The 24,796-nt window shown below is 34.7% G+C and overlaps 3 protein-coding genes across 3 annotated transcripts; 2 read left to right on the top strand and 1 right to left on the bottom strand.

Moving 5' to 3' along the window:
• The first annotated feature begins 141 nt into the window (after positions 1–141).
• alkbh4 (alkB homolog 4, lysine demethylase) lies at positions 142–2,283 on the top strand. The gene is made up of 3 exons (XM_087807527.1): positions 142–252; positions 589–780; positions 1,691–2,283. The coding sequence occupies exons 1-3, from the start codon at positions 142–144 to the stop codon at positions 2,249–2,251; spliced, it is 864 nt and encodes a 287-aa protein (XP_087663653.1). The 3' UTR covers positions 2,252–2,283.
• Positions 2,284–8,427: 6,144 nt separating this feature from the next.
• LOC148066040 (cyclic nucleotide-gated cation channel-like) lies at positions 8,428–14,073 on the top strand. The gene is made up of 6 exons (XM_087808122.1): positions 8,428–8,528; positions 8,604–8,705; positions 10,191–10,367; positions 11,313–11,420; positions 11,493–11,599; positions 12,623–14,073. Exons 1-6 carry the CDS (start codon positions 8,428–8,430, stop codon positions 14,071–14,073), a joined length of 2,046 nt encoding a protein of 681 aa, XP_087664248.1.
• Positions 14,074–17,664: 3,591 nt separating this feature from the next.
• On the bottom strand, positions 17,665–23,721 carry rraga (Ras-related GTP binding A). The gene is made up of 10 exons (XM_087807763.1): positions 23,612–23,721; positions 23,247–23,332; positions 21,867–21,966; positions 21,725–21,791; positions 20,658–20,880; positions 20,376–20,471; positions 19,349–19,471; positions 19,156–19,247; positions 18,971–19,086; positions 17,665–18,008 (listed from the first exon to the last, which is right to left on the bottom strand). Exons 2-10 carry the CDS (start codon positions 23,271–23,273, stop codon positions 17,905–17,907), a joined length of 948 nt encoding a protein of 315 aa, XP_087663889.1. The 5' UTR covers positions 23,274–23,332; positions 23,612–23,721; the 3' UTR covers positions 17,665–17,904.
• Between the last annotated feature and the right edge of the window lie 1,075 nt (positions 23,722–24,796).

Here is a 24,796-nt window from a genome sequence, read left to right as displayed (position 1 = left end):
CAATTCAATAAATGTAGTAAACAAAAATATAAAGATAATTATAAATAGATACGCGATTTTCTATATGATTTAGAATCGGTGGATTTTACTGACTCTTCCCTCCGCTTGGGGTCACTGTTGCCAAATCAGCTGAAGAAGAAGATGGCGCTGCTTCCGGGCGGTGTGAGCTCGTGTGCTTGTAAAGGTGTCCGTAGATGTCTTGTGTGCGAGAAATCTACAGATCCAGGGGATTCGGGAGAAAATGGAGAAAAGGTAAAGTATATTATAGAGTCAGAGCGGAATTGTTGATTTAAACGATTTAAACAAATAGCCTTACGAAAACAAACTACTACGGAATCTCCCGATGGACATTTCCTGATGTCAACAAACAATATAGTTTATAAAAGTCACACAATATCTCGCTATAACGTTTAAAATACTAATTTTATACACTATAAATTAAGTTTAAGTATAGTTGAAGTTGGTGTCGAATAATCAAAAAGACAAATTTTGTTTCTATCTTTTTAAAAACAAATAAGCTTTTGATGGCAAAAGCTTGTTTTACAAATAATGTGTAAACAAATAAAGGAACCTTTTCTTGTTTTCTAGGAAAATGTCCATCTCTTCCACTACGATCCAAAGTCTGGGCTCGCCACTCGCAGGCACTTGGAACCATTTTCGTTCCCCTTCCCTGGTGTCGTCCTGAGGGAGAACTTCATATCAGAGGAAGAGGAGAAGGATCTGGTGCGAGCCATGGACCAGGACACGTGGGTTCCCTCGCAGTCGGGTCGATGGAAACAGGTTCTCCTCATTATATTTGATATTTTTCACTTGATATATTCTAGTTTGTTTGTGTTAAACTATTTTTAAATGTTACATAAATATATACATTCCGGGGTCATTCATTCAAGTACAGAAACACTGCATTTAAATTTTACAGCATTTTACACCACATTTGGCCAGATATTATTATTTATGATATTTTAAAATTGACCTACTAAAGAGTTTTATCTGTCAATGAATAATGTACATGTAAGTAAGTAAGTAAGTAATTTTTATTTGTATTGTGCTTTTCCAGACCAGGGTCACAAAGCGCTTAACCAATCAAAACAATATTCAATAAAGTATATACTTTAAATTATTCACCCGTGTTGCAGGAAGGAGAGATTCTGCTGCTCATTTCTACTTCAGGCTATTTAATAAAAATGTTTTTTTAATTAGTTTTTATAACTCACTTATTCTTTTCTGTTCTTCTTTAATTTGCCTACATTTACAAATGTTTATTATTGTTGATATATTGATGATTATTTAATTTACCATTATGTTTTTCTTTGAATTATTTCTATTTTGTTGTTGTTTTTAATGTGTACTTTTTTAATATAATGTGTACGTATGTTTAATCTTTTTTTTGTGAACCACTATGATGAATAAAATGTCCCTAATGTGTAAAGTAACAATAACGGTTTATCTTAACTTTTTTAAATGATTTTACAAGTCTACTAGTTTCTTCTAACTAGTAACTGTAAGTTAGTAAGTAAGTAAGTCATTTTTATTTATATAGTGCTTTTCCAGACCAGGGTCACAAAGCGCTTAAACAATCAAAACAATATTCAATAAAGTATATACTTTAAAGATAAAGATAAAACTGTTAACACAACAGGAGTTCCGGAAAATCAAGGAATCATTCAATTGTGTTTGATTAACGTTGCAGGACTTTGGTCCGAAGGTGAACTTCAAAAAAAGGAAAATCCGCATGGGGGTCTTCAGCGGGCTTCCACCTCTGAGCCGGAAACTGATCGCCAGAATGCAGCGTGATGAGAGTTTGAAGGACTTCAGAGCGGTGGAGCAGTGTAACCTGGACTACCGACCCGAGCGCGGCTCCGCCATCGACCCTCACCTGGACGACTCCTGGCTGTGGGGGGAGCGCCTGGTCACCCTCAACATGTTGTCGGACGCCACGCTGACGATGACGCTCGAGCGGGGACTCTCGGAGTTGAACCTGAACGGGGAGGTCCGGGTGCGCGTCGCTCTGCCCCGGCGCTCCCTGCTGGTGCTTCACGGAGAGGCTCGGCACCGGTGGAAACACGGGATCATGAGGAGAGACGTTGGCGGGCGGAGGGTGTGCAGCACTTACAGGGAGCTCGCTGCAGACTTCCTGCCTGGAGGGGAGCAGGCGGATCTAGGGGAGCAGCTGCTGGACATCGCGCTGAGCTTCCAGGGATCTTCAGCTCATACGGACAACACAACGTCTTTGACCAGATCTGAGGATTAATGAATAAAACTTTTAAGTCAATCATTGTCCTCCTATTATTGTTAAGGATGAAGGAGAAAAAAACTATTGATGGCTTTCAAATCATTATATATTTTATTGTTTTTATTTCAATAAAGTGTGTTTAAAACAATTAACATGCAAATATTCAGGGAACTATGAGTTTGTTCATTTTTGTGTTGCAATTTGAATTCCGTCAGTCATTCTGACCTCCGCAGTTAAAGGAACGTGAATCCTGTGAGATTCTGGCGATGACTAAGGACGAGAGGATACAGTCAACTCGAGCAGCTTAGAATATCGATAAATTTTAATATTGCTTAATAATTTGTTACAATACAGAATCAATATTCAACAGCTCTGCATCGATTTTAAACTATGATTTTATCGTAAAAGTATTTCAATAAAGTGTATATAAAATAACAATTCGATTTTTCTATTGATATTTAGAATTTTATTGTTTATTTTGGTGTTGGAATTAAACATCCAGCCGCTAGATGGCAGCAGTCCTTACGTCCTCCATAGCTAAAATGCTGATTACATCCTGAGGACAAGAGGATACAGTCGACTCCAGTAGCTTTTAAAGCTGATGTTTGGACATATTTCGGTTTCAAAACAAGTGAAAACAGTAGCGACTTCGTCAAGAGTCATGTGGTCTGTAAATTCTGTAAGACAAAAATCAAGTACTCGACAATACTACGAACATATTCATGTTACTACAGTATCACAATACATCAATTTGTTGCCCCTGTATCGTGATACATATCGTATCGCCAGATTCCTGCCAATACTAACCTCTAATCATAAGTGCCCAAGTTAAAAAAACTAAAGTTATTTCTCTCTAAATTACTTTGTAAAATATTGAAAGAAAACACCAAACACTCCTGCTATTATTTTAATGTTTCCTTTCTGGCACATAAAGATGAACATGGGAAGCAAAGGTTTATGGGTGTTTTGTTTTTTTAAATAAATGTTTTCCAGTTCAACCTGTATATCTTAATTTAGACACTATTTTGTTCCTCGTTTCTTTTAATATTCATATTTTTGGATCCTTTTATTAATAATTAACATTTTCGAAATAAATCCTTCCTAACAATGTTTTCCTTTTTTGCCAAGCGTTGACGATTCAAAGACATTAAATGCCCGTTTGTTTTCAAATGTATTTGGTTTGTTCAAGAACATTATAAAAATGCATTTTATAATGTTAATGTGTGGATATTTTTCCTGTTATGCCTGTTGTCACCACTAGATAGCAGCAGAGACACAACACCGGGATTTGTTTCAAAGAATTGATAGAGATTTTTAAAACCGCAGTCATTCCTCTGAATTTGTTTTGTCATGAAATATGATTTCAACAGCTAAATTATATTCAAAAAGACATCCATCTCAATAAAAAATAATTTAATTTAATTTAACAAATGAACTGAAATAATGTAAACTAAATGTATTAGTGTATGTAACACCTCATACTGCAGTGTTTTTGTAAAACACTCATCAATGAAAGGGTTATATTTGAGGTTATTTGTATGGTTTGTATTACATAGAGAGATAAAAAAAAAAAAACATTTGTTAACAGCAGCTGTGGCAGCTCGTCTAGTTTCCTGCTCACTGGTCTCTCAAGTCCTTCAGGCTCCGTCACACCGATCCAACAGCTGGACCACGAGACCATGACTTCCAGGTCTCTGGTGGTTCTTCACGAACCAATTTGTTCTGCTTCAGCTCCTTCGGAACCAACTGTTGTTTCAGAGGAACATTTGCACCACACAACAAATGAACAATAATGATGTATTTTTAATAAAATACCATTTAAGAGAGTTTTATTACGCTTTTGTTGGAGTAAACAATTAATTACTATTTTCTACTACATAGTCCAGGACATATTCCAGAATATATATTTTAGAATATGTTCCAGAATATGTTTACAAATACATTCCAACCAATGAATTGAAGTTTATGCTCCAAAATACATTACGGATTACATCGGTTTTAAAGGAATATATTCTGTAATATATAGTAATATTCTCGCAGTTTTCCACGTCGGTTTCTTTTCTGGATTGTAAATGGAGAATATATATCCCGAAATACATTGGTTGGAAAATATTCTGGACGACAGAGGTTGTATGTATGTGTACAGTATATACTTAAGTGTATATTTAGGAATTTATTCTGGAAAATATTCCTGAATGCATTGGTTTGAGTATATTCTCGAATACATTACTGAATGCATTGGTTGGAATATATTTAGTTTGATTCGAATATACATTTATAATAATGTAATATAATCTGGTTAATCTGGTTGGAATATAATCTATAATATATCCGAGAATATATTCCAACCAATGTATCAGGGAACATATGCTGACTGATTTATTCCCAGATATCTAGGAATATATAGGAACAGATAGATTTTGGTATATATATTACTACAGAATATATACCATCCAGGCCTGGAATAGTGTGTTTGTATACAGAATATATATATATATATATATACTGTATATGCAGTAAATTTTCCTGGATTGAGTACTGACACTTGCCACATCGGTTTACCATCCAAAATGCTATTGGGTTCCTTTTCCAGATTGTTTGTCGTTTATTAATATACTATATATTTAGGAAAATTAAAGGAAAATCCAGAATACATTGGTTGAAATATATTCAGTAAGTCATTGGTTGGAAAATATTTAGTTTTATTGAATAGTGTAATATAATCTGTAATACATTTGTTGGGATATAATCTAAAGTATATTCCAGAATATATTCCAACCAACGTATCAGGGAACATTTTCTCAGATATCCAGGAATATAAATAGACATTAATATCCAGGAATAGTGAGTATTTATGTATGTGTATATGTATTACTATAATATATCAGCTGGAATATATCCAGATGTATCCATTTGGGATATAAATAGTCCATGATTTTTAAACGAGAGGTTACATCACAGAGGACAGAAACACAAACTCTCTCTCTCTCTCTCTCTCTCTCTCTCTCTCTCTCTCTCTCTCTCTCTCTCTCTCTCTCTCTCTTCTCTCTCCCCCTCTCTCTCTCTCTCTCTCTCTCTCTCTCTCACTCGCTGGCATCACTTTCACACAGATCGTGGATCTGCAGAGATTCCCTTCGACCTCTTGACAAAAATCTAAGGATGGATCGTCCGCTGAAGTTGTGATGAGTTGAGTTACTGAAGGTATGTGAATTTTATACGTAATTATATTGTTAAACGTTTCTTATTGTCACGTTAAAAACACAACTTTTTAAATGTATCATGGAGAAATACAAGACATTTCTTGATTGTATTCCATCACAACAGTTCTTTTGGCTTCTTAAAATACCATAAAAACGTCTTATATTTAAGTAACACTCCTGCGTTTCATTAAAACATTTAGTATATTTGTAGTTTATTCCCAGATATAGGAATATATACGAACAAATATATTTTGGTATATATATTACTACAGAATATATACCATCCAGGCCTGGAATAGTGTGTTTGTATACAGAATATATACGTCGTTATATATTTAGGAAAATGTTATGGAAAATACATTACAAAATTAAAGGAAAATTCAGAATACATTGAATAATGTAATATTATCTGTATATTACCTTTATTATCTGGGATATAATCTACAATATATTCCAGAATATATTCCAACCAATGTATAAGGGAACATGTTCTTAGATATCCAGGAATATATACAAACATTTATATCCAGGAATACATGTACATTTGAATAAACACTGTTTGTTTTACTCATTATTTTCCTAATATGAGTTTGTCTGAGAAGTCAACAGTTTCTACAACAATGTTTTCATGTCAAACACATCACACACACACACACACACACACACACACACACACACACACACACACACACACACACACACACACACACACACACACACACACACACACACACACACAAAAAAAAGTGACCTCCCCGGTCTCCTAAGTGACGCAGCTCCCACGGGGTGAACCTGCCTCGACACCCTTTGTGTGTTTGTGTGTTTGTGTGCGAGTGTGCGATTGTGTTGTCCTTAATCATCCGGCAATTAGTCACACAGCGGCAACATTGTCCTAAATATCTCATCACCTGTCGGCGCTTCGGGGGCGTCGTCTCACCTGGATCACCAGAGCATGTTAGATAGATTAGATACACACAACCTCTGCTGAGTAACCATTAAAAAGCTAGTTATTTCTTTTTGTAACCATGACAACCAGCTGCCACGTTAAGGGCCGGGTTACTGCGACAGAGAGTCTCAGGCATCCCCTAATTCCCTCGACTATCACCCGCCACAAACACGCCATGTAAAATTACTGGGTTTAAATTGCAGCTCGCAGGCCACATGTGGCCCGAGACGACACCTTAGAGCGGCCAAGATGGAATCATCTGGTGGAAAATATTCTAGGGAAATATATTTAATCTGGATCTGAATGAATTTAAAACAATAATTAGATAAAACATCCTGATGTAGATACAGTTTTTAAGATAATATAGATTACCAGTGTTCTTAATGAAACAACATATAACAATATCCGTTGCTTACAATGTAAAGAGAAACAGGAAGTGACGTTACTTAGTGTTTTATTTGAGTTTTTTTTTTAGACAAAACACTTAACTAACATAAACATGGACTTCTATTGATGATTTATTTTCATGACCACTTTTTGAAACTATTTGAAAATTAAAAATAAAAGTCAAAACATTTTACAATAAGTAGCAAAATGAAGAATGTTCTAGTTTGGAAATTGATTTTTACAGGTTCATCTCTGATTTAAAATATATATATATATATATATATATATATACGATGAAAGATACGAGGGACAGAAATATTAAATATATATCTTTTTTTTTAACTATGAGGTTTATTTCATTATTTAAATCATTTCTATAAATGTTAACTTAGCTATACTGAAGGGCTTACTTGCTTAACTCTAATTCTAAAGTATAGTTTAGAGAAGTATACTAAAAGTACACTCACAGTACACTTGAATTTACTTATTTTCGTTGAAAGTCAACTTCACGTATACTACTTCAATTTTAGTATATACTTGGATTGACCTCTTTTATGTCAAAAGTATACTTCATATTTATTGTAAAAGAAAAAGGAAAACTTAAAGTACACTTGGTTTTACTCTTTTTTCAAAAGGAAACTGCAAGTATACTACCTCAATTTGAGTACCAAATAAGTAAACTTATAGTACACTTTAATTTTCGTAATTTTGACTAAGAGATGTCAAAAGTAGACTCATATTTTTGGTAAATTAAGTACACTTATAATTAGTGATGGTCTAATGAAGCTTCATGAAGCAGTGTCATTATTGTCAGAGTCCACTAGATGGCGGTCTCTGCACTATTTCCTTTTGTTTTAAACAACTGTTCTAATGAAACATCAAATTTTTTTAAACTAATGGCGCCACCTACTGACCTCTAAACATGACACTGATAGTTTTCCTCATTTCAAAAGGAAACTGCAAGTATACTACCTCTATTTTATTACACAAATAAGTATACATATAGTACACTAGAATTCATATCTTTTCGCTAATAGTAATTTGGAAGTTAACTGTTTAAATCCGATGGTTAGCTTAGCTTAACATTTAAGATGCTATTTCACCCGTGTTGCTTAATGAAATCGCTATAAATTCTTCTAATTGTATCTGTTGTTTTGCTCATTTAGTTTAATAATGACTTGAAAACATTCACATTTTAGCAATGCTATAGTTAGCATTCTATGCTATTGATAGCATACTATGCTATTGTCATTATAGCAAGCCATTGTTAGCATAATATGCTATATAATTGTTAGCTTATACTTAGTTTAGTTTAGTTTAAAGGCTCCATTGGTCGCCTATGTCGTTATTACTGTGTAACAAATCAAGTTCAAAATATAAATAAAGATGTAAACACAAAATGAAATAAACATTTGAAATTCACTTAATTTAAGAACCCATTTTTAAAACTACTTCACATTTTTTCCTCTTTCTTTTGGATAACTAGTCTTAATTTGTGGGATTAAAAAGAAAACCTTTGCTGAAATAAATGAAGGTTTACGTTTTAAAAGTTATTTTCAAAGGACATGAATGTCAACGGGTGGAATATTATTTACTTCGGTTGAACTAATGCAGCACAACTTTTTTCAATTGTCTGTAAACGCTGTGTAGAAGTTGTGAAGATGACGGGCCAGACTTCAGACCGAGATCGTTCTCCTCACAACCTGTCGGTGAAGACCACGCTGGAGGAGGAGATCGAGCGAGCCGAGAGCATCCTCAGCAGGTCAGAGCATCGGACGACTCCTTCTCTCCTCGTGTCTGAGACGTTTGGAAACCAAAGGTGTGTTTTTGGACGCAGGGTTCCATCGGCCTGCGATGATACTTCTTCAGAACTACAGCGAGTCGCAGTTTTGGATTCTCACGGTGGAAACTCTTTTGAGAGAAACGGAGCGATCTCAAGGTGAGACGGAAAATGACTTAGCAGTAATTGAACCTTTCCTAAGAGTAGTACACTTAAGTATGAGCATAGTAAGTATACTAGGGTATTTGTACTGTAGTGTAAATAGGAACGATCAAGGTTTACTTTCAAGTACACTCAGGTCTGCACTATCAGTGCACTGGGTATTCACTTTGAGTCGATAGTTTAGTTCACAGAAGTATATTTAAAGTGTACTCATAGTACACTTGAATATACTTATTTTCCTAAAGGATGTTAAAGTAGAAACTTCAAGTATACTACTTCAACTTTAGTATAAAATAGGTTTACTGAGAGTACACTAGAATATACTTATTTTGCTAAGGGATATACAAGTATGCTACTTTTATTTTACTATAAAATAATTGTACTCATAGTATACTTGTATATAATACATTAAACTAAAGGATTAAAAATTAAACCTCAAGTATACTACTTCAATTTTAGTATAACATAAGTATACTGAGAGTTCTCTAGGATATACTTTTTTTTTCTACAGGATATAAAAGTATACTACTTAATTTTAGTATAAAATAAGTATACTCACAGTACACTTGAATATACTACTTTTTGCTAAAGGTTAAAAAGTAAACTTCAAGCATACTACTTCAATTTAAGTATAACATAAGTATACAGAGAGTACACTGGAGTATACTTTTTTTGCTAAGGGATATAAAAGTTTACTACTTAATTTTAGTATAAAATAAGTATACTCATAGTACACTTGAATATACTACTTTTTGCTAAAGAATTAAAATGTAAACTTCAAGTATACTACTTTAATTTTAGTATAAAAAAGGTTAACTCATAGTACACTTGATTATTCTTCTTTTTTCTAAGGGATTTCAAAAGTAAATTTCAAGTATACTATTTCAATTTTAGTATAAAGTAAGTTTACTCATAGCACATACATTACATTTGAAGATGCTAATTTAGCTGCGTTGCTACATGCATCTATTCTAGATCTTCGGAATTTAACTAGCATTTAGCTAATTTAATTGAATAATAACATGAAAAAATGTACATTTTAGTAATGCTATTTGCTAGCATACTATGCTACATAATTGTTTTCTAGCAGTTAGCAAACAACGTCACAACTGTAAACTCTCACTATCAAGATATTGTTGATTGTTGTTAAATAATATTGTATAAGTTGTTTCACCAATAAATTGTAATTGCATTTAATTAAAATTATGATATATTTCTTCTGTTTTTCTTACTCATAATACAATTAAACTGTAACTTTAGCAACCAATTAAAGAGTCTATTTTGAATGTTTTTCTTTGTTAGTTTACCTCATAAATAGGCTTTTTTCTTAAAAATACACCACAACTTTAACAGAAACATAAAGCAAACAAGTTTGATCAGTATAATGTTACATTAAATGACTAAAAAATTGTATTTTATTTGCTTCAAACGTGTTAAATAGAGATGCATCGTGCACCGAACTTGAGGACTTGTGTTTGTCAGGCTGGTGAACCTGGTGGTGAGGCTGAGAGACTGGGCCCACAGAAGTCTGATCGAGGAGGAGGAAAGACCCGATTCCTTCTTGGAGCGTTTTCGAGGCCCCGAGGTCAGAACGGCCCCCAGTCGCAGCAGCAACGCGCAACCAGACGCTAATGGCAACAATACCAAAGGGATCTTCAGGTGAGCTTCAGGACTTTTGAAAAATATTATCCAGCAAGACTTGAATTTAACAATAAGTATTTTAATCTTTAAAATATAATCAATAAAAAAAGTGGTACATTTCAAACCTTATTGGTCAGAAATACATCAGTTTTTTCAGAACATTGAACGGTTGAATTCAACATTTTTCATTTTGAAATAAAAATTCAGATTTTTTTCTATTGAAATGTTGTTGTTTTTTAACAATTGAATTCAATAGTTTTTTGTATTGAAAATTGTTGTTTTTTTATTACATTTTGAGAAAAAATCTCAAATATTCTAAATTAATAAGGATTTTTATATTCCAATTCCACTAATTAAAACCTTTTTTTCTATTTTTTTTAATATGTTTTTTAATTCAATATAAAACTATTGGTACTATGATAAATGTTATAAATAAGATTTGAATTAATATATCGAGTTTCAAGCAGTGAGGCTTCAATTCAAAAATCTGGAATTACACATTTAATTATTTGTATATCAAAAAAGAATGGTAAAAAGAATTATTCATAATTCAAAATATTCTCATTTTCTAACTAATAACATTAAAAAAAAATGGAAACTTTCAATGAACGGAAGTTATTAAATAACTTTTTTCAATAAAATTCAATTCAACCTTTTGATATAGAAATGATTGAATGTATTTATTTTAAAAAATAACGACATTCTTTATAAATATACATTAGATTTGTATTGTAAATGATAAACTCAACCACTGATGTACTTCCAAATAGTGTGGGATCCAATTTAACTACCAAATACAGCAACAAAAATAAGCATTTATATTTGAGAAATCAGACTTAAATTAAACCTATATCGTACAGTATCAAATACGTACATTTAATGTAACTTTTCAATGAACAGTTTAACATGTTCAGGAGCTCATGAAGTACTTATTTAACTCTTCGCTGTCTTGTTTATTTCCAGAAAGAAATGGGAGGTTTTTGTCGTGTCTCCGTCCGACGACTCTTACTACCGCTGGCTGTTTGTGATCGCCATCGCGGTTCTGTACAACTGGTTCCTCGTCGTGGCCAGGTATCCCCGCAGGAACCTGTCCTATGACGAGGATTTGTCTTTTTATTTTTGTGTTATTTTCCTGGTCCACAGAGCCTGCTTCGACCGGTTACAAGTGAGCAACTATGTCTGCTGGCTGGTGCTGGACTACCTTTGTGACACGGTCTACGTGATGGACACTTGTGTGCGGCTACGCACAGGTGAGCAGACCCCGAAAGATGTGATCGGAAGCATTTTTATTTTCAGAAATTCAGATTATTTTCAGACAATCAGTGCATAAGTGGGGATGAATCAAAACTACAAAATGGTGAAAGAATAATAAGAGCAAATATTTAAGAAGAAATGTAAAGAAAAATGTGCAGATATTTTTTAAATAAGTGATGTAGCTTATATTTAAATTAAATTAATATCAATTAAATAATATACAATAACGTTTTTTTTTTTATAGTTTCTAGGGATCTTTAAACTTTGTTTGTACTGTAATACTCTCAGAAATTACATTTCATTTTTAACTGTACTACAATATATGTAAATTAGTGCCATCAAAATTATTATCATTATTATTTTTTAAATGTTTCTTTAAGCATTATAATTTAAATGTAATAATTTATTAATTACTGAATAATTGAATTCAATAATTGTGTATATTAAACAGTTTTTTTTATTAAATAATTGATTAAAAAAGGAAATTAAATCCCAATATTTTTTAACTGATTTATTTATAAATTTTGCACATAGAAGTTATTTTAATAACAATATTTCAAAAATAGATTTTTCTAATTAAATTAAAATAATCATTTGTATCATTTTAAATTTAATATCACACAATACCATAAGGAGATACTTGATATAACTTTCAGCCAATCAGGGGACGAAGTAGAAGCATTTTTATATTGAATTTAAAGGATATGAATTCCAAAAATATTTAATTTAGAACTTGTTTTTTTTAATAATTGAAATAAGACTATTAAACTACATGTAAAAAAAATAAAATTGAAATGATTACAATGTTTAAGTTCAATCATAATAATAATAATTCGATAAAATTCAATAACAAAGTAATTGAATTCAAATTTCCAACATGTTAAATTCAACCATTAAATGTTCTGATGTAACGGATATACTTCCATATTTCTACATCAGTTTATTAAAAAAACAGAACATTGTATTATCAACGTTCAGAAGTAACTTGATGACTCACTAAAGCTCTGCTGCTTCGTCAGGTTTCCTGGATCAGGGTCTTCTGGTGAAGGACCACGTCAAGCTCAGAGACAGCTACGTCCGGACCCTGCAGTTCAAGTTGGATCTCATCTCCATCCTGCCCACGGACCTCGGCTACATCGCTCTGGGCATCCACACGCCGCAGCTCAGGTTCAACCGCCTTCTCCGCTTCCCGCGCATGTTCGAGTTCTTCGACCGCACGGAGACGCGGACCAACTACCCCAACATCTTCAGGATCTGCAACCTGGTCCTCTACATCCTGGTCATCATCCACTGGAACGCCTGCATCTACTACGCCATCTCCAAGTCCCTGGGCCTCGGGTCGGACACCTGGGTGTTCCCCAACATCACCAAACCCGAGTTCGCCTCGCTCACCCGGAGCTACGTCTACTGCCTCTACTGGTCCACCCTGACCCTGACCACCATCGGCGAGATGCCGGCGCCCGTCCGCGACGAGGAGTACCTCTTCGTGGTCTTCGACTTCCTCGTCGGCGTCCTGATCTTCGCCACCATCGTCGGGAACGTGGGCTCCATGATCGCCAACATGAACGCCACCCGCGCCGAGTTCCAGGCCCGGATCGACGCCATCAAACACTACATGCACTTCCGCAAGGTCAGCAAGAACCTGGAGACGCGGGTCATCAAGTGGTTCGACTACCTGTGGACCAACAAGAAGGCGGTGGACGAGCAGGAGGTGCTGAAGAACCTGCCCAACAAGCTGCGGGCGGAGATCGCCATCAACGTCCACCTGGAGACCCTGAAGAAGGTCCGCATCTTCCAGGACTGCGAGGCCGGGCTGCTGGTGGAGCTGGTCCTGAAGCTGCGGCCGCAGGTCTTCAGCCCCGGCGACTACATCTGCCGGAAGGGCGACATCGGGAAGGAGATGTACATCATCAAGGAGGGGAAGTTGGCGGTGGTGGCGGACGACGGCTGCACGCAGTACGCCCTCCTCACCGCCGGGAGCTGCTTCGGCGAGATCAGCATCCTCAACATCAAGGGCAGCAAGATGGGGAACCGTCGCACGGCCAACATCCGCAGCCTGGGCTACTCCGACCTCTTCTGCCTCTCCAAGGACGACCTGATGGAGGCCGTGACCGAGTACCCCAACGCCAAGACCGTGCTGGAGGAGCGGGGCCGGGAGATCCTGATGATGGAGGGCCTCCTGGACGAGCACGAGGAGAGCGGCGGCGGACTGCAGAAGGAGGACACCGAGGAGAAGGTGGAGAGGCTGGAGTCGTCGCTGGACACCCTCCAGAGCCGCTTCTCACGGCTGCTGAGCGAGTACACGCACACGCAGCTGCGGCTGAAGCAGCGCATCACGCTGCTGGAGCGCCAGATGAACCGGACCGACTGCGGCGCCGACGAAGCCGCCGACCTGAGACCCGGCGCCAACGGGTCTCCTTATAGGACGCAACTGGACCTTTCCAAGAGCCCGACGTCAAATCATTCATGACCCGTCGACGCACATGTAACTTCAGCTGAAATAAAAAAAAGTCGTTTTTTTCTTTTTAAAAACTCCTGCCAAAATCAACTCTCTGAACAGGTTTGTGTTGCAAGTGTGTTAATGAGCAACACAAGTCAATGAACAATAACATGACATCAAAGAATTTCAGTCATTTTCAACCGATGATCTTGGCCACAGACGAGTACAGGTGTTATGTACAAAACTGTATCGGAATGTGTTTCCTACACTTCACGATCCAAGCAAATAATAATAAATTATGTTTTAGGGTTTTTGTGTATCTTGTGGTTAAACAATAGGGCTGTGTATTGGCAAGAATCTGCCGATACCATCACGATACAGGATATGCAATAAAATTATATATTGAGATACTGTAGTAACAAGGATATATTTGTAGTATTGTCGAGTACTTGACTCCGGTGTTGCAGACCACATGACTCTTGAGGAAGTCGTTTCATTCGTTTTGAAACCAAAATATATCCAAACATCAGCTGGAGTGGACTGTATCCTCTCGTCCTCAGTCATCACCAGGATATCACATTGTTCCTTAAGTTGCAGGACGTGTTGATTGCTGCCATCTAGCAGCCGGGAGTTAAATTGCAACATACAAACGCTGTAAATATTTTGTCAATTTTTGAAAAAGGGATTATAAAACACACCATAAAATAACTAAGATGACATTTTTTTTCATTTATTATTATACGGCAAATGAAGAACATTGTGATATTTACTTATTTATTTAATGTGTTTCCTACACTTCACGATACAAGCAAATATTGACAGATTATGTTTTAGGGTTTTTTGTATCTTGTGGTTTAACAATAGGGCTGTGTTTTGGCAAGAATCTGCCGATACCATCACGATACAGGATATGCAATAAAATTATATATTGAGATACTGTAGTAACAAGGATATATTTGTAGTATTGTCGAGTACTTGACTCCGGTGTTGCAGACCACATGACTCTTGACGAAGTCGTTTCATTCGTTTTGAAACCATAATATATCCAAACATCAGCTGGAGTGGACTGTATCCTCTCGTCCTCAGTCATCACCAGGATATCACATTGTTCCTTAAGTTGCAGGACGTGTTGATTGCTGCCATCTAGCAGCCGGGAGTTAAATTGCAACATACAAACGCTGTAAATATTTTGTCAATTTTTAAAAAAGGGATTATAAAACACACCATAAAATAACTAAGATGACATTTTTTTTCATTTATTATTATACGGCAAATGAAGAACATTGTGATATTTACTTATTTATTTAATGTGTTTCCTACACTTCACGATACAAGCAAATATTGACAGATTATGTTTTAGGGTTTTTTGTATCTTGTGGTTTAACAATAGGGCTGTGTTTTGGCAAGAATCTGCCGATACCATCACGATACAGGATATGCAATAAAATTATATATTGAGATACTGTAGTAACAAGGATATATTTGTAGTATTGTCGAGTACTTGACTCCGGTGTTGCAGACCACATGACTCTTGACGAAGTCGTTTCATGTGTTTTGAAACCAAAACATATCCAAACATCAGCTGGAGTGGACTGTATCCTCTCGTCCTCAGTCACCACCAGGATTTTGCGGGGTTACTTTGTTCCTTTAGTTTCAGGACGTTTTAATTGCTGCCATCTAGCAGCCAGGAGTTTAATTGCAACACAAAAACGCCGTAAATATGTCAATTTTTTAAAAAGGGATTATAAAACACACCATAAAATAACTAAGATTACATTTTTTTAATTATTATCATACGGCAAAATGAAGAACATTGTGATATTTACTTATTTATTTAATGTGTTTCCTACACTTCACGATACAAGCAAATATTTATAGATTATGTTTTAGGGTTTTTGTGTATATTGTGGTTAAACAATAGGGCTGTGTATTGGCAAGAATCTGCCGATACCATCACGATACAGGATACGCAATAAAATTATATATTGAGATACTGTAGTAACAAAGATATATTTGTAGTATTGTCGAGTACTTGACTCTGGTGTTGCAGAATTTACAGACCACATGACTCTTGATGAAGTTGTAACTACTTTCATTTGTTTTGAAATCAAAATATGTCCAAACATCAGCTTTAAAAGCTGCTTTAATCGACTGTATCCTCTCATCCTCAGTGATCCCCTGGTTCCGGAGGGATTTCAATATTCCTTTAAATGGGAAGCATGTAATAATTGTTGCCATCTAGCGGCCAGAGGGTTAATTGCAACCAAAAAAAAAAGTTTTTGTTTTGAAACCAAAATATGGCCAAACATCAGCTGGAGTTGACTGTATCCCCTCGTCCTCAGTCACCACCAGGATATCGCGGAATTACGTTGATACTTTAGTTTCAGGACGTGTCGATTGCTGCCATCTAGCAGCCGGGAGTTAAATTGCAACATAAAAACGCCGTAAATATTTTGTCAATTTTTGAAAAAGGGATTATAAAACACACCATAAAATAACTAAAATTACATTTTTTTATTTATTATTATACGGCAAAATGAAGAACATTGTGATATTTACTTATTTATTTAATGTGTTTCCTACACTTCACGATACAAGCAAATATTGACAGATTATGTTTTAGGGTTTTTGTATCTTGTAGTTTAACAATAGGGCTGTGTATTGGCAAGAATCTGCCGATACCATCACGATACAGGGGCAACGATACGATATATTGTGATACTGTAGAAACAAGGATATGTTTGTAGTATTGTTGAGTACTTGACTCTGGTGTTGCAGAATTTACAGACCACATGACTCTTGACAAAGTCGTAACTGATTTCATTTGTTTTGAAACCAAAATATGTCCAAACATCAGCTTTAAAAGCTGATGGAGTTCACTGTATCCTCTAATCCTCAGTAATTGCCCTGATCTAGGAGGATTACATTGTTTATACATATAATCAGCACAGTGCTGTTGAATATAAATACAATAACTTGGAATAGAATCGCAACAACACCCTTAATCACAATACATAGAAACAATACGATATATTGTGATACCGTAGTAACAAGGATATATTTGTAGTATTGTCAGAGTACTTGACTCTGGTGTTGCAGAATTTACAGACCACATGACTCTTGACGAAGTCGTTTCATTTGTTTTGAAACCAAAATACTGTATGTCCTAACATCAGTTGGAGTGGACTGTATCCTCTCGTCCTCAGTCACCACCAGGATATCGCGTGATCACGTTGTTACTTTAGTTGCAGGACGTGTCGATTGCTGCCATCTAGCAGCCGGGAGTTAAATTGCAACACAAAAACGCCGTAAATATGTCAATTTTTAAAGAGGGATTATAAAACACACCATAAATAACTATGATGACATTTTTTTTATTTATTATTATACGGCAAAATGAAGAACTTAAATATACAAATATAAATATGCGATATTTACTCATTTATTGTATGCATTTATTTTTTTACACCCTTGATAAAGCACGAGCCACAAATAAAATACTCCAGAAAAGAGTGTTCAAGGTTGTATTATTGAAATATATTCTTTAAGATGTTTCCTGGACCTTTTTTTGTTTGTAAGACGATTTTGAAAAAAAAAGACAACGATCAAGAACATGACAGCAATGATGTCAAACAAATCTTCGTTTGTATTTATTATACAAACGCAGCAGGACACGAATTTAACAGAAAAAAAAAAAAAATCACCGTCCATGATACTTGTGTGTAGAAATCAGACTGTGATTGACTTTGAGGGTAAACTGTGGGAACCATGTGGATGTGAGGAAAAGGGGGCGGAGCCATGTGTGGGCTGGTGAACTGATTGGTTTAAAGAGTTTCCACCTGATGCGGAACGTTTCCAGCTTTAACGCATCCTCATGTGCAGGCTGTGCTTCGGTCCGTCGACGCGCTCCAACTTCTCAAAGTGTTTCCTAGCATTACGGATGTTAATCAGAGTCGCTGCAGACGCTGAGGAGAGAAACATTTCTGGTTGATTATAATGAAGCTCAAAGTACTTTTGTTGGGACGAATATAAGTGATGAATATTTAATGGTTGAATTCAAAATTTTAAATGTGGAAATCTAGATTTTTGTTTTTTATGGAAGTAATGTTTTTTGTCGTTTTTTTGTCGCATTTGATTATTTTTTAATAATTGAATCCAATCATTTCCATATGGACAGGTAGAATTTGTTTTTATTGAATAATTCAATTCAATAATTTGTAGATAAAAAATGATTGTGTTAATCATTGAATTTAAAATGTAATATTTTCAAAACGATTTTGATATTCTTATTCAAATGATCAACATATTTTCGAAACTCTGAACTATTTACGAATGCAGCGATACAAATGTATTTTTTTCATTTGTAGGCTTTTAAATTAAATATAAAACAATGTACGGTATAATAGTGTCACCTTTTATGATTTGATTTAAATATATACATTTAGAAAATTGTTTTTTGAGTTGATGGAATTAGAATATCAAACTGTATGTGTAGGAAAAAAATACATTTTGAAAATATTCAATTTATTTTATTCAATTAGATAAATTCTCGAAAGAAAATGATCTCTTTCAATATAGATTTAATTAAAATATTATATATTATTATTATTATTATTATATATATATATAATTATTTAAACAATAAATTAATGCTTAAAAAAAACATTTAAATTTATAATGTTAAATTCAAAAATAACAAAAACAAATGTAACCTTTTAATATACAAATTAGAAAATTAGAAAAATATCTAAATGCTTGAAAGAAAAAAGTTTTAACCATTGAAATTCAATATTCTGATGTCCTCTATATAATAATAATAACGAGTTTATATTAAGTTCTTACATCACTATAGCTAGTAACCATGTCATTGTACTGAGAAAAACATGTGCGTTCATGTTCATTCACGATGATGGTTTGATGCACTTACGAATCGAGGGGTCGGACATGATGACCATGACATATGTGTTGGAGGTGAAGACGTCGATAAAGGCTGCAAAGTTGGTGTTTCTAACTTCCATGCTCTGGAAGGAAGCGGCCAGTTTGCTGTTGGAGAGCAGAAACCACTCATTCATGAGTATGAATGAACCACAGGACGGTTAAGCGTCGACTCACCTGCAGCTGAGCTTGAACTGCTTGATAATGTTGCTGATCTTCTCAAACCTGTGAGCGTCGCGCTGCTCTTTGCACTGATAGTGTGAGATCACCTGAAGAGGTCAAGACTCATTTTTAGAGTTTCGTCCTTCTCTGGTGGTTTCTTATCAACATATCAACATGAGATGAATTTTAAAAAAGAGGCTGCACTGACCAGGAAAGTGGCTCTTTCAAACAACAGGACTTCATCTGCCTCTATGATCTGAGCAAAGTTCCTCAGGTTGGTCTCCAGCTGCTGGACGTTCGGGATGAGCTGGTAGACGATGCTCGACCAGGCCTGCAAACATGGAACGATCAGGGGAGAGAATCGCCAACAGTCAGTCAACAGATACAGGGGCAACAATACGTGGGATAATGTAATAACAAGTATATATTTGTAGTATTGTCGAGTACTTGACTCCGGTGATCTGCTTTCATTTTTTTTTTTTTTAAACCAAAATATGTCCAAACAACTGCATTAAAAGCTGCTGAAGTCGACTGTATCCTCTTGTCCTCAGTCATCCCCTTGTGACCAGAGAAAATGTGCACGTTAACTGTTAATAAAATATAAATTATCTTTTTTTATACACTTATTATACACTTGTTATTAAAATATAAACCATAAAAAGTAAGAAAAAAACATACATACACATATATATATATATATATATAGGTATACATTGGTGTTGAATATACATATCGATACAGCATCATCGCAAAAAATATCGTAAATGCAAGTGAATAGTTTTTTTTTTTTCACAACCCTATTCATGAATAAGAAAGTACTGAAGTATCTTTAGTTTTCTTTCAGAAGTTGATTATTAAGCCTTTATTAAAGCAAGAATGCGCAAATTTGATAATACAGTTTCTTGCTCCCCACAGTGTCAGAACGGTGTAACTGCAATTAAAAAATGTCTTCGTCACAGACCTACATGTGCATTGGTTTTCTAAACGAGAGGAAGACTCTTGTTGCGTCAGTTTATCCCCCTGTTAACTTTATAAGGCTCTAAAAAAGCTTGAAACTTGAAACTGAAAACACTGACTCAGACTCTTCCCCCAGAACAGATGATATCGGTCACGATCAGCAGCAGCAACACATGTTTGAAACATGGATTCGTTTTTCTAGCAGCCATCTTGAAAAAAAGAAATCTTTTGGGGCTGAAGTTGTGTTGAAGGAGTGAATATCAGCCAAACATCTGTACCTTGTACAAAGTTTCATCCCAGATGGACGTCCTGAAGCAGGTGCAGGCCAACGGTCTGGACAGTCTCTTCAAGTCTTCCTCGCGTTCCTTAAAGATCTGCAAGAAAAACACTTTTGACACTAATATTCCTGTTTGTCGGGAGTTGTGCGACTTTATATTATTATTTTATTTTGAAATGTTTTGATGAATATATATTATAACACTGTAAAACATTTTCTTTCTAAGACATTTTTCGGACGGTTTAAGATGGAGCTACATGTAACAAAGCGGTTGTGTACTCACCAAATCCCTCTGGTCCTCCTGCACCAGATCCATCTTGTGCACGAGGCAGAACACTTTGGCGTCCGGGGAGTTCTGCAGAATGGCCTCCAGACACGACTGGTAGTAGTGCATGTCTTTCTCCAGCTCGCGGCTTTCCACGTCGAAGACATAAATGAGCACCTCCACGTTTCGGAAGATGTTGTCCCTCTGGCTGGTGAAGTAGTTCTCCATGAACGTGTCCTGGCTGAGGGGGGACGAGGGGGGACGGGTTTGAACCAGTGTTGTCAACGTCTTCACGTGTAAACGGTTACACAGATATCAAATCCTAACTAGGTAGCAAAATAAATAACCTCTTTCATGGTTTTTTTCTCTTTTTCTCCCCTTGTGTTTTGGTCATGTGACGCGGGACTCAAGACTGTGATGTCAATAAAGTTTTGGGACTTTGACAGCGAAGGCTCACCAGCTTTATGAACCATCGTTAAAAGATACGACAAGTAAAACAATTTTAAATGTACCTATACAGGGTTTAAAATGTTTGTATATTACTTAATGAATAAAGTGTTGCGTCTAGTATTACTAAGCGAGGCGTAATACTAAAGGAGCCTCGCTTAGTAATACTGAGGTGACTTACGGTACCGTTTGCGTACCACATAAAATTGGTTCACGGTCAGTCAGTAAAAACATAATTAAAACATAAGGCTTATAAACTGTATATTTTGGAATAACATTTAAGGATTTTAAATGTGTTTATATATTTTTAAATACTGTGAATTCACTTGTGAAAGTTATCAGTTATGTAGGCTAAAATTTAGTATTTTAAGTATTTAAGTAAAATTTGTATTCTTTTTTTTTTTTGTCTGATAACTACTGGAAGGGGTTCGCTGTATTGGGGTTAGAGGATATCTTTTTTTTTAACTAAAATCAATCTGTACTATTAGACGGGTTAAAATCACATCATTAAAACAATAAAATGATTCATTTAATATGAAAAATACTATTTTTGGGTCCCATGAATTGATCACATAATGAACCTCTACAACTTTTTCAATGCACTACAAATCCATATAAAAGAGGAGAAAATACTTTACCCTCCACAGTCCCACAAGTTGAGAACTAGATTTCCCAGAAATCGTACATGCGAGTGCTCCACATCAACTGGAGGAAAGAAAAGAACAAGAGTCAGGGAGAGTCAATAAAAGGAGAAGTCTAGGAAAAAAAGGTTCTCCTCACTTGTGGCTCCAAGGCGTCGTGTGTCCCGAGCAATGTAGTTTGCAAATATTATTGACCTCATGCTGGTCTTTCCAGACCCACTTTTCCCCATCAGTAACACCTACAAACACAATGTTACGAATGATGGCGAGTTATAAAACATGACATGTTTAAATGAGATGCATGACTTGATAGTTCATTGTGAAGCTGAATTGAGGAGATTTATTTCATTTACGATGGTTAAATGATGTAAAATTGTCTATTGATTTCAATTAGTTTGAAGCAAAACATTTTTTATTGAAAACCCTTTTATGATTAAGGCGACTTATCTTTTTATTGAAGGTATTTAATTATTTGATTCTGTACTGACACCAGAAAAACAATCCTATGTTGTGTTTACAACACTGGCAATAAAAGTTTTTGATTCATATTCTGATATTCTGAATTTCTTTTTAATCGTAGTAGTTTTTGTATATTGTATATATATTTGTATTTGTATTATAAACTTGTATCTATCTATCTATCTATCTATCTATCTATCTATCTATCTATCTATCTATCTATCTATCTATATCCTTTTATATAAGTAAGTAAGCAAGTAATTATTATTTATAGAGCGCTTTTCTAGACCAGGGTCACAAAGCGCTTAAACAATCAAAAAAAAGAATATACCGCTATAAATACACTATAAAAAATATATACTAAAAAGATCAAGATAACACAGAGAAACACAGGTGTCCCAGAAAATCAGGGAAAAGCCTGCACGAATAAGAAAGTCTTAAGATGTTTCTTCTTATTATTATTATTATATAGATATATATCCTCGATATCAACTTTCTTTAAATTGAATTTAGTTTTATTAAAGGAACTTTTAAAACATATATTTTTATTAATGCAACTTTTTTTGCATCTTTTGTTTTTTTTGGTTACTTATTTTGTAATGAATTTATTTATTATTTCTAAATTAAAGAATTGTATTGTTTTTATTGAAATCCTTTTTAAATGGAAGCTATTCTTTAAATTGGTTTCATTATAAAAGCAATATTGAGGTAACTTTTTAATATACAGTATATACACGACACTTTATTTCTGTTTTTTTATACTGAAGCAACTTTTTTTTAACAACAACTAGAAAACAAAATCTATCTCCATATCATTTCTAAATAATTTTCCACTGTAAAACATAAATAATCCAAGTAACTGTAAATCTTTTCTACAAATTTCATTTCACAGACAAGTCAAGAAGTACAGTAAGTACAGCAAGTACTGTATATGATTTATTGTCGCTGAAAATAACCTTCAACCATTCGAGTGAAGCTACTGTATAAGTCTTGGTGAAAGTATTTTCACTTCAGGATTGTTTACAACTTAAATATCATCCTAGATCCAGAGACAACTGACCTTTTTCTTCATGGCTGAGCCGGACATCACCTCGGACAGACCCGAAGAAGAGCGTTTCTCTGCAGCTGTCCTCTTCCTTCTCTCAGCTGGAGAAACAACAAATACTTTTCACCTCAGTGTCAACGACACGACGCGACCTACTTGCACTTCCTCACCAACCAAAGTAACACAACGACAGTAAAACTCAACACACACACAGTTTTTAAACCCTTGAATATATAAATAATTCTAGTTCTGTCCAGATTTACAGCGATGCTAACTGAGGTTAGCTCAGGAGCTAATGCCATGCAGTGTTGAAAGACTCGCCAAATTCACGTACGACTAGTTCACCAGGTTAAGTTAAACAGTATAAAAAGGTAACTTACATTGAGTTAGGTTCACTTAAGCGACTCGTTTTCGACCCTAAAACTGCGAACATTACTAGATTAAAAACAGCGAGTCAAGATCAGCTGCTTCCTGTTTACGCAAATGTCACATGATGGCTCAATAATCCTTTGCCCTCAGTTTTGACTGCAGGCTCGCCTGTTTTTACCCCAAAATGAATAGAATTTTTTTAAACAAAAAAAAACCCCATTAAATAATAACATTTTATTTACCTAATTCGGATGAATCTTTTAAATTCCGCCCAGAAGGTGACGATGGAGACCTCCTGGTTATTTCACCTTTTGATGGGTTCATTTTTTTCACCAGTGAAAACTTTCTAGTCGCTACTGAAGGTTTATAAATAAAGAAAGAATAAATTTAATCATTTACTATTCATTCTCTGCTGATCACATCAGGATTGTGACGAAATCAAGTCAGCTGATCATTTGCATACGAAAGAAATCTATCATTTGTTTATTTATTTTATATTTTAAACAACATTTTTTTCCACTTATAAAAAACTACTTAAATGTTTTGATGCATTTTTGGGATTTAATAATTAGGACACAAATGTCCAATAATTTGCCCCAAACACAGAAAAGATTACCGAAATAAAACATTTTTTATTTAAAATATTTCTTATATATTGATTGATTAAAGAAACATTTATTTGTTTCATGATTGAAGGGATTTTTTTTCTTATTGAGGCCACTTGTTTTATTGAAAATATTGTATGTTTTTGGTTTCAAGCAACTTTTTACTTATAGAAATAATACTTTTTTGTATGGATTGAAATAGTGAAGACACTATTTTATTGTGGCATCTTCTTTATTGAAAATATATTGTTTTATTAAAGTGAATTTTCCTATAGAAAAATGTATCAGATTGAACCAACTTTTTTGATGTAACGTTTTTCTCTTATTGAAAGCATTTATTCACTTGAAGACACTTTTTTGAGTGAGGCAACATTTTTTATTGAAAATATATTTTTATTTTGAGCCAATTTTTCTATAGAAACCATGTTAATGAATAAACTTTTTTTTAAAGAAATGTTTTACTTTTAAAGAAAAATATTATTTAATATGAATCAACTTTTTGAGTTTCAAAATATCCCTTTTGATTTGAATCTTCTATTTGATTTTAGCAATTTTATATTAATATTAAAATGAATTAAAGCAACTTATCTT

This window comes from Callionymus lyra, chromosome 14 (assembly GCF_982586985.1).
Source record: "Callionymus lyra chromosome 14, fCalLyr1.hap1.1, whole genome shotgun sequence".
Taxonomy (NCBI): domain Eukaryota; kingdom Metazoa; phylum Chordata; class Actinopteri; order Syngnathiformes; family Callionymidae; genus Callionymus; species Callionymus lyra.
Note: the sequence above shows the minus strand (reverse complement) of the source record. Positions and strands in the feature narration are given on the sequence as shown.